General features: G+C 35.1%; 1 protein-coding gene across 1 annotated transcript in view; it reads left to right on the forward strand.

The window, feature by feature from the left end:
* Positions 1–869: 869 nt before the first annotated feature.
* LOC104518431 (calcium/calmodulin-dependent 3',5'-cyclic nucleotide phosphodiesterase 1A) overlaps positions 870–16,651 on the forward strand; it is a gene marked incomplete at its 3' end in the record, with an annotated part of 40,670 nt that continues 24,888 nt past the window's right edge. The window contains exons 1-3 of the mRNA XM_029086839.1: positions 870–892; positions 2,615–2,728; positions 16,232–16,414. Of these exons, the coding sequence (XP_028942672.1) occupies positions 873–892; positions 2,615–2,728; positions 16,232–16,414 (317 nt within the window). The remainder of the gene's footprint in view (positions 893–2,614; positions 2,729–16,231; positions 16,415–16,651) is intronic.

A 16,651-nucleotide genomic window follows, 5' to 3' on the forward strand; every position in this document is an offset into this window, starting at 1 on the left:
ACAAAGCATGGATACATGAGATGACAGGGTCACTGATCATCACTGAATTATACGGATTTTGTCCTTTTATGATTCTGTAACATCTTCAGAATCACTTTTGCTTTTCCTGAACAGCTTTTCCAAATTGCCCAGTCTGTTATTGTATTCTGTATTCCTCCTAGAATATGAATTATAACTACAGGGCAAGTTACATTTGTTGACTGCCACCTATGCAGTGAGATACTGCAAGATCATTGTGACTTAAAGGCTCCCCCAGGCACTCCTTTCCTTCTGCAAGTGTGAAAATGATTCCACGTATCTGTCATCTCATCTATGCCATGAGAAAATGTAGAAGCACTGGAAATCATAGGATTTGAAGCCATTTTCAGCTATTATTGTTCTATCATAACCTGCACCCCTGCTGTAAGGCGTTGCAGTTTTAAATTAATTTATGCTTTCACTTTGGAAAGTGTGATTCAGAGACATGCTCAATCAAACACAGGAGGAACAGTGCAAGTGGTAGAACTGCCCTACGGCTATTGGCAAGTAGTGGCAATGGTGCTACCAGTCTCACCTGGGTACTTTGGCATTGTTGCTCAAGATGTGTGTTTGTGTGGATTACTGAGGAGCAGACATCCCAGAGGAGTTAAAATGAGTGTGTTGGGTACTGCAAGGTGAGTGTCTATTTGTGAATTAGCTTCTTCAGTCTGTAGGTGCCTCTGAAGTCGAAGGAGTCATGTACTGGAACTGCCTCTCCATGTGTAAGGTTATTTCTGTGTAGGAGATGCACTCCCTCAGTATTTCATCCACACACTTCACTTCTCTGAGGAAATTTTTAACACTAACTTTTCCATTCCATTGATATGCAATGCACTGTGTAAAAGACCAAGTAAATGTGGTTGCTAAGAGCCTTGTTTGTGTTATAGTCTATGCTAGTTTGAATTGAATCAAGACTTCGGAGAACTGAGGAGGCTGGTTTTAAAACTCCATTTGCTAAAATTATCCTTGCAGGCTTGGAAATAATTATACTTAGGTCCAAATAAATATAAAGAAAAAACATCAAAATGGTTTTATGATGGAACAGTAATTTCCAAGTTTGTAAGGGATTTGTTTTGAGTAGCACTGCATTTTTTTCTATTCATACTGAAAGAAGGTAGATTTAGATTAGATATTAGAAAGAAATTCTTTCCTGTGAGGGTGGTGAGGCACCGGAAAAGGTTGCCCAAGGAAGCTGTGGATGCCCCCTCCCTGGAAGTGTTTAAGGCCAGGTTGGATGAGGCTTTGAGCAACCTGGTCTAGTGGAAGGTGTCCCTGCCCATGGCAGGGGGCTTAGAATTCGATGATCTTTAAGGTCCCTTCCAACCCAAACCATTGTATGATTCTATGATTTTAATTAGGCCAAATCAAATAATGTATATGCCCAATAAAAATAATATGTAGTATATATAAATTATTATTATGTAACATATTATATATAAATTTATATATGCCCTGTCACACCATAAATACTATTTTTTTCTGAAAGTAAAGTGAACTTAGTGTTTACTCAGTTTCAATCCACTTTTTAACTAAATGCTTGTTTCACACAAGTTTTTCACTTTTCGTACACATAAAAAAGGTTATTTTATGAAGATTATGTTAAAATAATGATGTTTCTTTAGTTACAGAAATCTTTATCTCACATGATACAAGATTGTAGACTGTTTCAATGCAGGGATATAGCACAGAAAGCAAGAAAATATTCATACTTCTTTAAGCACCCATTTAGTCACAGCTCTACACAGTTACAAATAAGATTTTCATTTCACTCCAGTACTATAGCTACTCTGTATGGTTAAGTTGAGCAGTGTCAGAAGTGTTCTCTTCAGAGAATTTAGGAAAAATCTTTTCAAGTGCATAATCTGTATAAGTGCATTGCTACAGAGGCATGAGTTGATGCATTACAGAATCCCCTTTGGGCGTATCCATGTTTGTAATGTAAAAGAATGTTCTCCAAACTAAAAGTAAAAGCACACTTGGGAAAATATTTGGATTTTTCTAATGCCATAGACACCACCTTTTGTCTGGTATAGGGATGAATTGTCTGTCAACACAGAAGCAATGGAGCTACACTTTATCTCATGCTAATAAGTACAAATTCTGCAGCAAAAACATACTGGAGGCTTAAATAAAAATTAAAGACATTTAAATGAAGCAAAATCAGTGTATAGTGGATATTAGAAAATTATAATCAACTTTCTAAGCACAGAGAAATTATAGTGAGACAACTTGCAAAATTTTATTTATTATTTAAACAAATTTAGAGACTGAGACATAATAGTAATGCTAGAAATTAATATAAAATAGCTCTGATGGTAGTTACTGAGTCCTCTCTGACTTACTGAAATGTATATGTCTTCTCTTAAGAGATCTTACAAATTAGCAAGCTGTAAAAACATACACTTGTTGTTTTGTGACATATTGTATGTGTTTTAAACTGGATTTAAAAAAAAAAAATACAAGAAATATAGTGATGGTCTCTTTTCTCTACATTGGCTATTGCATTCTTTCCAGTATTTCAAACAGAAAATGCAGTGACTAAAATTTGATATAAGCAATGCACTGATTTTTTTAATTCTTTTTTTTCCCCCCACAGATTAAGATGCTTGGTAAAGCAGCTGGAGAAGGGTGACATTAATGTGGTGGATTTAAAAAAGAATATTGAATATGCAGCGTCTGTGCTGGAAGCAGTTTATATTGATGAAACAAGGTAAGTTTGAGAGAAGAAAAAAAGGAAAGGATATTAGGAATCACATTTTAGGAATTTGGTCTTTGTGTGCAATTGTAACTGATGTGGACTGAAGGTCTCTGCACATCAGAAGCAGCTCTTAGGTCTTTTAGTGACAAGGTTAAAGCAAGTAAGATTCCAAAGGTCAGATGTAACCGTCTGGAGAGTTTGTATAGTTCTCGTCTCCCTCACTTGTCAAATGTCCACAGCATAAAGTCATAAGAATTTTGTGAGGGATGGAGTTTCTTTCCCCCACGGGCCACATACTGCTTGCTAATCATGATGAGGACTGTATCACTGAAAAAAATTAGCTGTTTTGGAATTAAGTGCTCACGGAAATGAGTCAGAATATTTTAATCTGGCCTGTAAATACATAAATTCATGAAAAACTGTGATTTATTTTATAATGTTTGATGCTTTGTTTATGGTTATTGTTGCTGGCAGTATTACTGGCAATCATCTTTTTATATGGGTTGACTTCAATTAAATTCAAGTTCTAAGTATTTGGCTTCTTGAAAGAATTTTAAGATATGTACTATACTGAAATTAAATAGCTAACTTCATTTTTTGTTTCAATGTACTGGCCTCTTCAAGTTTTTTTCTAAGCAGAATGATCTTGTAATGATATTTGCCCAAACTTCTTCCATACTGCTGGAGCATGCAGCATATGTCTAGTATGGATTCCATACTATGTTTAAGAAGTCTGCCATCATACTGATTACTTCATGGACCTAACCCTCTCTCTCTGTCTCCCCCCTTCCCATCCTTGCAAATCTGCGTATTTGATATGTGCTTAAAATACTGCTCTGATTTTTTCTGTTTCATTTCCTTTGGTGTGTGTGATTCACACACCAAACCTTATCAGTTGGGAATTTAGAGCATCTAGTATTGGGCAGTAGAAAGCCTACCTATTTGGAGCAGAAGAATGGAAACAATAGCAAATGAAACTGCTACCAATGGTCCATTTTTCAGAGATTATATTACAGACTTGATTGTCAGGATCACCTATACTGATGTCCTGCTCTTAGAGCATGTGCACATCCAATTCTGTAAAAAGATGACCTTAGTAACCTCTCAGCCACAATACAGTTCTTATGGACACTTTCAGAAATGTTGCTAGTGATCTGAAGTTAAATACACCACTCAAAAAGCATTAGGGATCTTAGTGCCTTCAAGAGTGCTTACATGTTATGAAGATCTTTACAGATTCAGTTAAATTAAGCTTAATTGAGCAGACTTGGGCAAACCATCTTGTGTGACTTCCAAGGGACCTGGGCTTTGTGGGAAAACTGAATGAATTTAAATTAAGTATTTTCAAATACTGGTAGTTAATATGCCACTGTGGATATATTTGTGTCAGTTTTGCTGACTGACTTAGGTTAATCAAACTTCTTTTACATTGAATCAAGGGTTGATTTGGGGATTTACATTAGTTTAGTCATATTTGTAGTTAAATTGATACGGCTTCTTAGGGAGACAGATAAAAGGAATTATCAGCAAACTTCTCTTTGGGTTCATATTACAACAATAGAGGCCATAGAATTCCATTTTCCAGCAATAGTTCTAAATGTAAATCTTGTGAGCATATCTCACATGCTCAGGAAGCTTTGGAAGATCACAATCCTCTCTCCCCTGTATTATGGGATACCGCGTCAGAGTTTAAGCATATCTTTTACAGTAATAAGCACGGGAGCTGTGTTAAAGCTGCATAGGGGACAAGGACATGAACCACTTCCATACACCTCCCAATCACTGTGATTAAATGGGTATAGTCATAGTTCTTTCTGAGCAGTAGCACAAGGAAAATGAAAATAATGTGAAGTTTACTTAGTTTCCACTCAGGGGGGCCTCTGTGAAAATCAATACTATCGTTACAATGAGGAATCTGGTCTTTTTGGCTCTGTGTGGGAGCATCAAGTAACAAACAATTCATACAGGGAGAGAACTGGTGGACCTGAAGATACATAGGCTTTGGCAGCAACAGATGCATTATTTTTGCTATAAACAAATCTCTAAATAAGCTAATTTCCCTCATAGGACTTGACATGAGGATTACTAACCTGCTCAAGTGAAAAGAAACATGTATAATTTTATAATAGTTTGGAAGATTTTCATAGTTCTCAGGCTATTTTCTTAATCCTAGGGACATTATGACCTAATAATGCTGACTATTTATTTTCAAAAATTCTAATTTAGTATATGGAAGGATAAAGCTTTTGCTCTTCCCTAGCTCTATGCACAACGTTTAATGTTATTTGTTTACTACATCTAATATTTTGCAGAATAATCTGATTTTTCACTCTACTAGTGATTTACTCTAATTTATTGAATATTTCTCCAAAGCAACCTCATAGTTTGTAAACCTACCAAAGTAGCATTCCTTTTATAAATATACAGTAAGCATATGGTTTATATATATCTTTCCATACCTATAGCTATATTTCTGAAACATACATATGCAGACACATATAAAACAAATTTTCTTGCCCATGTTACTTATGCTGTAAGTAGTAGTTAGAAATGAAATTATTTTAATGAAACCTACTTTTCAACTTTTATTATCTTATTTTTAGTGGTTTGTGTGTTATACCCCATATTCTTCATTTTGATTTATAGTATTTGATTTTGGTTTTAATTTCTCTTCTTTGGACTAATGCAGTCTCCATGGAATTCAGACTCAGAGTGATACATTTTTTGAACTTGGTGGTTTTTGTGTTAAGCCTCCACTTCTTAGTTGGAAAATATTACGTATGCTACTGTTTTAAATTTTGACACTTCTCCATTAAAAACTATTTGTAAATTAAGATATTTATTGTGTGGCAGAGACAAACTATAGTCTCCACCAGTAGTTTCATGGTAAACTCTTTTGCCTGCCAAACTGCAAGGATAATCACATTTTAAATAGCATGACCATGATTCTGTAGTCTAAATCTGCAATAAAACATTTAAATATAAGCACACAAAGAAGATGTCTCCAGCTTCTGGGAAGCCAGTCCTTAAGGAATAGAAGCAGTGTATGGTTGAGTCAAAAGGCAGTGGAGGCTGGGATTAGCTTGTGTGGTTACATTTGTCCTCTTTCCCACCAAAGAATATAGGTTCTTTGTCCTTTACGGAGCTACTGCTGTTGGGAGTCTGGAACTGAATTAACTGAACTCATTAGTAGATTAGAAATAATAGTTTAGATCATAAGCAGAATGGCCCATTCCCACTGAGCCTGAACATGCACTTTTATACATCGCAATATTCAAATGACTTCAATAAGTTTCTTACATATGAATTGCTGTATGGATAAAAGTAATTGCTGTAGTATAGAGAAATAACAATTAATACATTGAGTAAAGCAGCAAAAAACCCATCTGAGTACAGATTACTTTCATTAACTAAGTCTCAGCAGGACGTTGCACGCTTTACAGGATATAATAGTTCCCGAGGTTTGTCTTAAAAGACAGAAAATTTAATGATGCCTACAAGCTACAAAGTGTTGCAGACTTAGGATGAAAGTTTCAATACAGAGTTTCTGCAACTCACATGAAAATAACCCATGCTTCCTATTTTAAGCCCATGCTTGAGCCCTGGATTTTGTCCTGATGAGTTTACTGACCCGTTGCTTACCTATCCAAGCAGAGAAGAGCTCAGCTTCAGTCAGCCACCTAAAACTGAATCCTATCTATGGTCTTCTTTCCCACCTTACTGGGAGACAGACTTCAATATCAAATGAGAGAAAGCCCTTTTAAATATCTCTGCAGTAAGATTAGGAATAGCAACTAACAGCAAGTTGTTAGGAATGTCCTTCTAACTCATCTTTCCATTATGACATATATGCTATTAAACAGCATAGTAAAATGATCCTGCCAATGGTCCCACACCTATTGCAAAAGGAACTTCTGCAGTTCTTCACAGGCAAAGAGATGAAAAAACCAAAAAGAAAAATCAAAACTAAAGTCAATAAAGAGATTCAAGTATGAAGTGTCTCACAGAGCATGTTCAATAATGTAGCCAAGGATCAAGGAAGAGCCTGGCCTGTTTCACAAATCTGGGGAACCATTTGTGCTACTTAAAAATTAAATCTCAGACATTACTGTAGCAAAACCACTTTTCTGTTTATCAGACTGAGCTTTTTTCAGTGATCAGTTCCCCTTTCTTACAGTAGGAGATACCCATTTTTTCTCTCTATAATGTTACTTCATTTGAGTTGATTGGAAAGCCTGTATCTTTCTAGAAAGTTGTGTGTGCACATAGAAGTACATGCAAATGTGTAAGCTGACAGCACCTTGAATAGTGCAACAATCAGCTGGAAATGGTCAGTAGAATTCAAACTCTTTATCAGAGTATGAATAATTTTTCTCAGGTCCTCTTTCCTTTTGCCTGCTCCTGTGTTGCTTTACACTATAGCCTTTTGTCTGAGAATGAGATACCATTTTTTAAAACTGTGTACACATACTCATTTCCATACATGCTCTCTATATGCACTTGGGTTGGGGAAAAAGCAGAGAAATAACACAACAGATTTTATTTATGGAGTTATGAGTATATACTCCTTAAAAACATGGACAAGCAATAGGGATAACCTTCCAAAAGTATGAAAAATTGGTGTGGGGCAATGACTGTCAATATGCCATATCTCATATTCTGAGCTGATGGGAAGTTGGAAAGCACAGAGAAATCAGACATAAACATATGCAAGTGCTGCTTTCCTATGAGCTTAATTATCTGTGGCCCCATGTCAATTAAGCAGCTTGTTTAACAAGCCCTCTTTAGGATTGCTGCATCTCTCAGTGCTGAATAATTATAAGCTGCACTAAACACTTCCTTGAAAGACATCTAGTGCTTTGGCAGCTGAAGTGGAGGTTCACTGTCAGCTGAAAATAATCAGTGAAACTCTCACAGTTCCAACTTCTCAGCAGATCTCCTCTGTGGAAGAAGTTCAAACTTACTCAATAGGTATTATAAATAATTCTGACAAATCTTGCAGAATTTTCTCCATTAATACCTGCCACTTGGCTCAAGGTAGTGGAAGAAGGATATTTAGAGTCAAACAGGAAATATATACAGCCTGATGATTCAGTCATGACAGCTCTTCCGTTCCTTGTAAACACAGCTCGTTATTCATGTTAACTGAGAAGAAAATAAGTCAAATAAAATCTAGATGAATATTACAAGATTTAAAAAAATATGTATTCCAAAGCAAAATAAAACAAAAAAATTAAATTTCTTATGGAGAACATCTTTAAGTTGTTATGGATAAAATCAGAATATTTTATGCCAATTAGGGTCTTACTACATTTTTAAAATACCTTAATATTTTAGAAAATATACTTGATTTCAGGGGGGTATTTATCTGTGCAATTTCAATTCCATACATGGTTTTCAGTTTGGTTTAGGCTGTATTAGGCCCTTTTAAAAAGCTTTAACCTCTTGAGAACTTTTGGCTTAGAAGAGACCGTGTTTCAGTAATGTATGAAGTAGAAACGTTGTATATAGCTGACAATTGCTTTGAGCATCTTTTATTCAACAGGACAAAATAGCAAATATAGGTTATTGCTACATTCATGAAGCTGAAGGAAATCTCATTAAGGATGAATGGTGTTATAGTAATATATGTTTGCATGCGAGCTCTGGAAATAGGGAAGGTATTTCAATGATATTATAAAGGTAAACAGTCTTTCTTGAGAAAAGTTTCTTATTTTAAAAAAAGTATACATTCTAATATGTATAATGTTAGCTAGAAAGAAGGTTATTATACCCAAACTTTGTGACTGCAGTTGTAATAAACACCTTGGACCATATTCTGTTTCCAGTGCACTACTCCAGTAATGAACCAACCATTTCTGTGGTTTCTGGACTTAAAGCAGGGACAAATATATCCTCAAATGGTGGACCTCAAAATCCTCAAAAAAGAAGTAGTTTAAACTGTGATCATGTCACTTGAAAGAGAAAGAGTTTCATCATTTCCTCTCACTAAACATCCACGTGACCCTTAAATTGCATCACAGAAGTATTTGTGATAGGAATACGCGTGTGTGTATTGTTTTGTGGAATTTAAGGAAGAAGAAAAGAGCAAATACTTGACTAGGTGCTGGTGCTCACAGAGCTGTGTGTTGTGGAAGTATGAATGGAGCTTAGCAACAGCCCAGCAACTAAATGGAATTCTCACATTTCCAGGAGATCCCAAGGTGAGGAATGGTCAGCATAGTCTGTTCTTGGGCAACTTTTAGTATGCCAGTTTGTGAGCTGGAGAAGGCTGTTCCCTAGTGCTTTCAAGTTTTTCACTACTGCAACAGAACCTGATTCCATGCCAGCTGCTCCATCTGAGACTAGTAATTAATATATCAAAAAATAATTAACTGGGATACTTACTTGATACCCTTCTGTATTCTTTCACTCTCATCTAGCCATCAGTACAGGTTTAGCAGCTTCTCTGTATTTTAAATGAGAACAAAAGTCAGTGAAGGCTCCATCTTTTATGTTTCTTGTGTAATTTCATTTTTACAACCCATATTTTAGTACCAGTGTTGCAAGGCTCTAAGCTAGCGCTACATTAGCTGCTGCTGAGCATCTCACAGCAGGAGTTGCTTGACATTACAGGACCATTGGCATTCTGTTCCCACCCAGCATGTAGCAGACAACATCCAGCTGTCTGTGTATCATGTAGTTTTACTGACTGTAAGGTTCTGGTTATAGAAGAAATTGTGCTAATTCAGACACTGTTATCTGCTCAGGGTAACCAGCAGAGATAGTCACACTGGCAAATCTCTTCGCAGGTGCAAGGGTTGAGATGTAGGTATTTCTTAAAATTTTTTAAAGTATATATTCCCAATATCTCTGCCTGAAAAGACAGATTAATTTGTTCATTTATAAATGAAGGTAGCTAAGTGCTTAATTCACAGAACAATGGGGCATTCAGTCAATTATGTAATTTATTTTGAAGGATTTAGACAATATTTCTCCCCAAAATTGACTTTTTTTAAAAAATCTGCAAATATTAAAGAAAGTAATCTGCCTAATGATACAAGGATAAAACAAGTGGAATGGGATGCACTATTTGGTAATTATTTGCCAGATGAAAAAAATGGTCTGTATGATTCCTTTCTGAGCTAATTTAGTTGAGGAGAGATTGGAATTGGCAATTATTTAAGCTTGAAGTTAAATCTTAATCTTCAATATTGAGTCAAATTTGCTATGAGTGTGTATTGCTGTCCTCCATCACTAAGCCATAGTTAAATGTACTTTCCTTAAGTTGCTTTGTCAGCAACAAATGTACCATTTGGAGAAAAGAATTCAGTTCATCCATTAAGGGAATCTGCAAATGATACTTCTGTAAAACCTGCTATTGAGAAAATGCTTATTGTGTTGAGATTAATTCAGTATATTCCACCCTTATAAAAGCTTAAAATAAGCCTTTAAAATCTTTTTGTACTAAGCCAAAGGCTTTTTCTGAGAGGGAAGTTTACAACAGCATCAAAGTTATATAAACAAATACACTTAAAATCACTGCAAATCTGTTATGTTCTGGCTAAAACTCTTCAGTTCAGTTAGGATATTCAATAAATAGCCTGCATCCCTTTTCTGAAGTAATTGAATTTTTCTGTCTCAAAGTTATTGCTCTTAATTTATTTATGAGTCATGCCCTGAGATAGTCTCTGCCCTATAGAGCTTCCAGAATACTGCATTAAAGCAATTGAATTTAAAAAACAGAAAATGCATTAGCTCACAGCTGTAGTCCTGAAAAATGATATTTTAAAAATCATTAATATTCTGACCTGAATCTTAAGATTGTTGATGGCCTTTGGTATGTATGTCTGTATTTCTGAACAGGCAATATATATGAACAAGTGAATCTTTCCAGTAACAACGGTCTTTACTCCATTACTTATCTGATGTTGTAGTAACTGTATTTTATCCAGAGTCTTTACCATTTATTGTAATTAAATGGTAGTTCTTAATATGAGGACAATTCTTCTGACAATGTGCTAAATTTTAAGAATACAACTTGGTAAATTCATTATTTCCTTTAGAAAGGCCTTTATGTACTAAAAATGCACCTCAATCTTTTTTGCAATTTGTTTATCCTCAGTGGGATTCAAGAGTATATTTCAGTGGATGTTAGTGGAAATTGTAATGGACTATAGAGGATGTAGATATTGATTTAATTTATTGATTTATGCTCATTCAGGAGGTAGTGAGACACTAGAACACAAATAATTGATAAAAATGTGAATTGGCTATTTGGACTATAAATTTTTTGCCTTCTGCATTCTAGACCTAGAATAGAATTTTGATGAATTCACTCTTAAGGAGTTGATCATTAGCTTGATTAATTCACTAAATGGTAAAGAGCTAATACCTCCTTCTCAGTCCCTCCTCTGGAAATCTTTCACCGTCTCTGGCAGCATGACTGATCAGCACTGATGGATTTTTTTTCCTCCCATACCCATTATCTAATTTTTTTTTTTTTTAATTTTCTTTTCTTTCTTCTCCTCCGTAGTACATCTGATATGTTCCTAAGGGAAAAGAAATATACTTCTGAGTAGTCCATTGCTATATTTAAAATTCTGATTAAATGAAAAGAGCTAGAAATTATCGTTACTTGAATTTTAAAAAATTATTCTTGGCAAAAAATACAGTACAGTGACAAGAAGATCAGATTATTAGTTACTATGACTGCAATATTAATTGATTGCTAAGATGGAATGCCATGGGCCGTATCTTACTTGTTCCCACAACTGTCAATGGGAATTCCACTCATGGAACGAATAGAATTAAATAACCCAATCCTCCCCCTCTCCTTCCCACGCACATCTCTTCCTCATACTGCATCTACTTAATAGGCTAACGTTATATGAGCAAAATAAGTGTATGTAACTGAAATTCTGACTTTGTATTGAAAATAAGTACTTTTTCTGGCACATTGTGGTAGAGCTTTTTTGTTTTGTTTATTATCATTTTTAGGTGTTGCTTAGCTTTAAGGGAGAAAAAAATTGAAGTGTATGTCTTGATATAGTAACACGTATTTAATTCAACTAGGATATTGGAGTTCATGCCTCCTAGTTGAATGAGATTGATCTCTAGAGTTTGGCTTTAGAATAGAAGGTAAATACCCTCCATCTCTGAACTTCAGTGTGATTGATTTGGAGGATGAGGCTATGGATCTTGCAGTCACTCCACTCCAAGTCAGATGTTCTAGCCTTGTGTTTGACAGCTATGGTACTTATTATTTTGCTCATTAATTTATCCAATGGCATTTTTGAACCTATGTAAAAGTCTACATATTGCAAAATGTTGCAAAATTATATGACAATTTACAAATTAATTTTTACAATTTACAATTAAAAATTATATTGCAAAATCTTGTAAAAATCCCTGTAGCATTTGTTAGGAAGTTCAGTGATTTAACTATGTTTGTCTGTTTTGATGCTGTCTTCTGATATCATTGAATCTTTCCCCCTCTTTAAAAAAAAAAAAATAATGTAAAGGCATCCTGAATAATCAGCTATAATAATAATTTAACTAGTAATCTGTGATTCATAAAGTGGTAAGTTAGAGCAAGAAGTCTACACAAGAGTAGAATTACAGAATGCAGAATTTATAAATATATTTTCCCTTTATCTGGGCAGTAATAATTTTCATTAGTCAAAAACCAAACACCAATAACTTCCCGTTGATTCACTGATTTACTGAAGCTTTTGAAAGTTGTTATTCCCAAGTAGATATTAATTAAACTAGCAGTAATATAAACACTCAGTAATGAAAATGTTCTGAATATACACTTCAGATTGTTATGGTTTTTCCCCGTAATTATAAACACTGTTGTATTCTATAATTTATTCAAAAAATTGATGATGTTATAATGCTCAGTTATTGCATCAGAGCAACGTTGTAATACCTCTGCTCAAAGAGTCAACCCATTTTGCAGTTAAGTTCTGAGCAACAGAAGCGGTAACAGCAAGAAATTCAGGCACACAGGGGCTCTGTGATTTACTTCACGCATTCACTGCAGTCATGTACATCAGTAGACTAGGGACCAGCAAACAAGCTGCAAAATGGTTTGACATAAAAAGATCAAGATCCATGTAAAAAAATATAGTGGTGGCCGATCAAAAACTTGTGAAAAAGAAAATTCTAGCTATTATTGTAATGTAAGTGTTACAGTACTGTTAGTGCTTCTAGTTAATGTGAACAAGTTCTGATACTTCTGAAGATTCTTTTTGTTACATTTAGTAAAATTTATATGTACACATATGCGCATTTTGTAAATAGTAAGTAAAATTACTGATAATTTGGTGGATTTATGTCTCAAGGTATAAATTTGCTTTATTTGGGTTATTTTAAAGAAGTGTTTTCACAATCAGCAAGTTAAAGGTGAACAATTACATGTATTTCACAGAATCCACAGTTTTGTGTGTGTATACATATGTATGCACACCCATGGAAATATAATGGAAAGACTATATTTTATAATCAAGATATACTTAGATGAATACAAATTGACAAAAGTTATCAATTATGAAATGAGTTGAATATTGGATTCTAAGAATCTGTGAAAATTAAGCATAGTTGGTATGGTGCAATATATAGCCTAATTTCTTTCCTTTCCTAAATAAAATTACCATCAAATTATAGATCCATCTAACCATCCATTTATTCAGATGTGTAGACCCATATGTAAGCCCTGTCCCCGTGATTACATAAGAATGGCAATCATTAGTGAATTTATTCAAAGGCCATTTCTAGCAATGCTTATGCCATGAATAATTTTCTCCGGTATGAATCTTATTCTTCAAAAGGTCAGGAAAGTGTGAAAAATAGACAGTTCCAAGATGAATAACTAGCCCTTGTTTCCTCTCCTTAAATGTTTTTTTCAGTTAGGCTTCTGAAATAAACTAGTTCTTTTTGAGAAGTTACTAAGGTTATGTATTGAGTGATCTGTAAGAACTTGTACTTACAAAGGATTGTGCTTACAACGTAATTCTGTGTTGCAGTTGCTTTCCTATTTCAGTAGGAACCAGAGACGCGGATGCTCTCTCTCTCCCATAGCACATTGTTCATTCACCTCTCATCAGAAAGTAGTGGTCCCATGAAAATTACTTGTTAAACAAACACTTTTTTCAAATTATATTTTCTCTCTCCTGTCTTCATAAAGTAACTCCTGTTACTGTCATTTGCAGACTGAATAGTCCTGCATGCTCTGAGGCAGCCTAATGCCTGTAGTCCTTTTATCACTGGAAATTTCATCTCATTTGAGTAACAGTTGGAATAGTTACAAAAATATGTTTTAGGGATTATAAGATTTATTCCTGATTACACTACAAATACACAAATGTCAAATATTCCTCAGAAATATAAATGAACTGATCTCTCCAGGGATATTTAATAACAGTGTTAGACTAGTAGGGATTTAAGTGGACTATAACATAGTTCTTAATTTAGGGAATAAAATAAATTTATAGCCTTTGACCTATGGCGAGTGTCAGCCTTGGTTCAGTTTTGCAAGATAATTTGCCCAAATCCTTTCCTCTATACAAGTCCTCCTCCTCCAAAATAAATTCCTGACTTTTGGCTTGTGTACCACTGTCAGAAAATCTCATAATTCTTGTCCATTCTGCTCCTCTTGCACTCTGTGTTAAAGAGCCTTCTGAGTCTCATAATTTTATGTCCCTAAAAACCAGGAACATTCCTGCTGTTCTTTCAGTAAACAGTGTTGTTGTTGGGTGCATTTTATGGATTTATTTTTTTTTAAACCGCGGTTGATAAGTCTCACAAAATATGCTGCCAGCCATATGAGCTGCTGAAACTGAGAACAGCGCAGATGAGCACAAATATACTATGTTCACTGTTCACAAATAGCTTATATGACACTTCTGGTATCATCCTTCCTTCTAGGCATCTTCCTATAATCCCTCAGATAGTATTAGATTTACAAGGGGATTCCTTTGAACTATACTGTATTTAGGCTTTTCTTCACCATCCATATTGCTGCTCCATTTCTCTACATGCCAGGGAAGACCTGGATTAAACATTATTTTGAAAATGTCAAAGAAGAAAAACAGAGAAAGCAAGAAGTGTGAAAGAGCCACTGAATATGTATGAAGAGAGAGTGCACAAATAAGGTGAAGAATTAACAGTTATGCTAAGAGTAGAAAGAAAAGACGGTGGCAGAGGTGACAACATGAAATTGGAAAAGGAAGGGATAATTTTCCTCTCCCAAAACCCCATCTGCAAATGTTGTTAGTTGAATTCTCACCAAATATATTTCCCAGGAATTCTGTTCACTCAGAAAAGACCCAAGTTTTAACGTGACTAGTGGATTGTCCAATAAGAAAATCACACTCAAAAATACTTTGTCCATCATAGCTTTGTGTCCAGTTCATGCAAATTCGAGCGGTTTCAGACATTACCAAAGAAACAGATCTATGTAATCAAATAATACTTGCAATTCAATTGGTACCACTTTTAATAAAAAGGGTGGCATGCTTTACATATGTTCAGACCATCTTAACTCTGGGGTTTCTTGTATAATTGCATGAAGGAAAACTTGTTATCTGACTAAATAAGGGATTTGGTTCTTGGAAAACCCCAGCAGGCTGAGTGATATGGGCAAATAAAAGCAAGAAAAAGGTTGCGTTCCTACATCTGGTAGGTTTATAGAAGTGTACAATTGAATTTAGGCATTGAGTCTGTTTTAAGAGAATATTTGATTACATGTTTCTTCTAAATAAACTGATGTCCAATTCAATTCTATTGAAGATTCTTTTTAATACTCTTTCTTGGAGGAATGCATAACTTTTCTAACTTTTTCAACAACTAAGAACTGTGAAAGCTGACTTGTAATCCAATCTTGTATAATTTTTTTACTGCTATGATTTTTTTACCCTCCCTTCAATAGTAATACAGATCTCCACACAGAAGGAATTAATTCTCTTTAATACTTTTATTGCACTGGAATTATGTGATGAACATGTATACAGGGTGCTCATTGAAATGCATTCTCCATAGCATTGCTATGTAATACAATTGTGTGTAAGTATCAAAACATTTTTTGTACCATTTTGGAGGACAGATCAGGTGTATCACTGGTGTTCTCAGTTACAGCAGCAAACCCTCTTTCTATAGGTTCTCATGTCAGCCTCTGTTTTAGACCTCTTTGGATTTCGTAACTCATTGATTACATATCACTCTACCAAAGCTGGGACATCTTTGTAGAAAAATCTACACTTGCATTTACTTGAATATCTTCCATTTGAATATCTTTCCCCTTTTGGAACATGAGCAGGGCGAGAGGGGGAAGATACCTTCTGTGCCCAGCTTCCCGCTGGCCTCGGTATGTCTACCAGAGAAGACATTTAGTGATGTGCTGAGTCAATTCTACAGACAGCCTCCACTCCTGTTAAATTAAGTTTTGATAGCTGTTCACGTGTCTATACTCCATTTGCCTCAGTCTATCATCTTCTCAGTTACCTGTTATTAATTTTTTTTTTTTTTTTGTAGAAAGCTTTTGGACACTGAAGATGAGCTCTCTGATATTGAGTCAGATTCGGTCCCGCTGGAAGTGCGGGACTGGTTAGCTTCTACATTCACGAGGGAAATGGGAATAGTGAAGAGGAAGCCTGAAGAAAAGCCCAAATTTCGAAGCATTGTGCATGCTGTGCAGGCTGGGATTTTTGTAGAAAGGTGAGAGCTTTGTTTTCTTATTATAGCAAGGACTGCATTTGACCACAGTGTCTGTAGTTGAAGATCCCTTAAGAGGTGAGATGAACCTGAAGCAAATCTTTGAGCCAAGATTTAGGTTTCAATTTCTGCAATCACTGTATTTTTCTATACAGAAATCTAGGTGCAACCTCTAAATTTGTAATGAAATTTCCTGGACTTTGGAAAATTCTGGGAATGAACAGCTTGGAAACTTCTGCA

The sequence above is a fragment of the Antrostomus carolinensis genome, unplaced genomic scaffold (genome assembly GCF_000700745.2).
Source record: "Antrostomus carolinensis isolate BGI_N321 unplaced genomic scaffold, ASM70074v2 scaffold15409, whole genome shotgun sequence".
NCBI classification, from domain to species: Eukaryota; Metazoa; Chordata; class Aves; order Caprimulgiformes; family Caprimulgidae; genus Antrostomus; species Antrostomus carolinensis.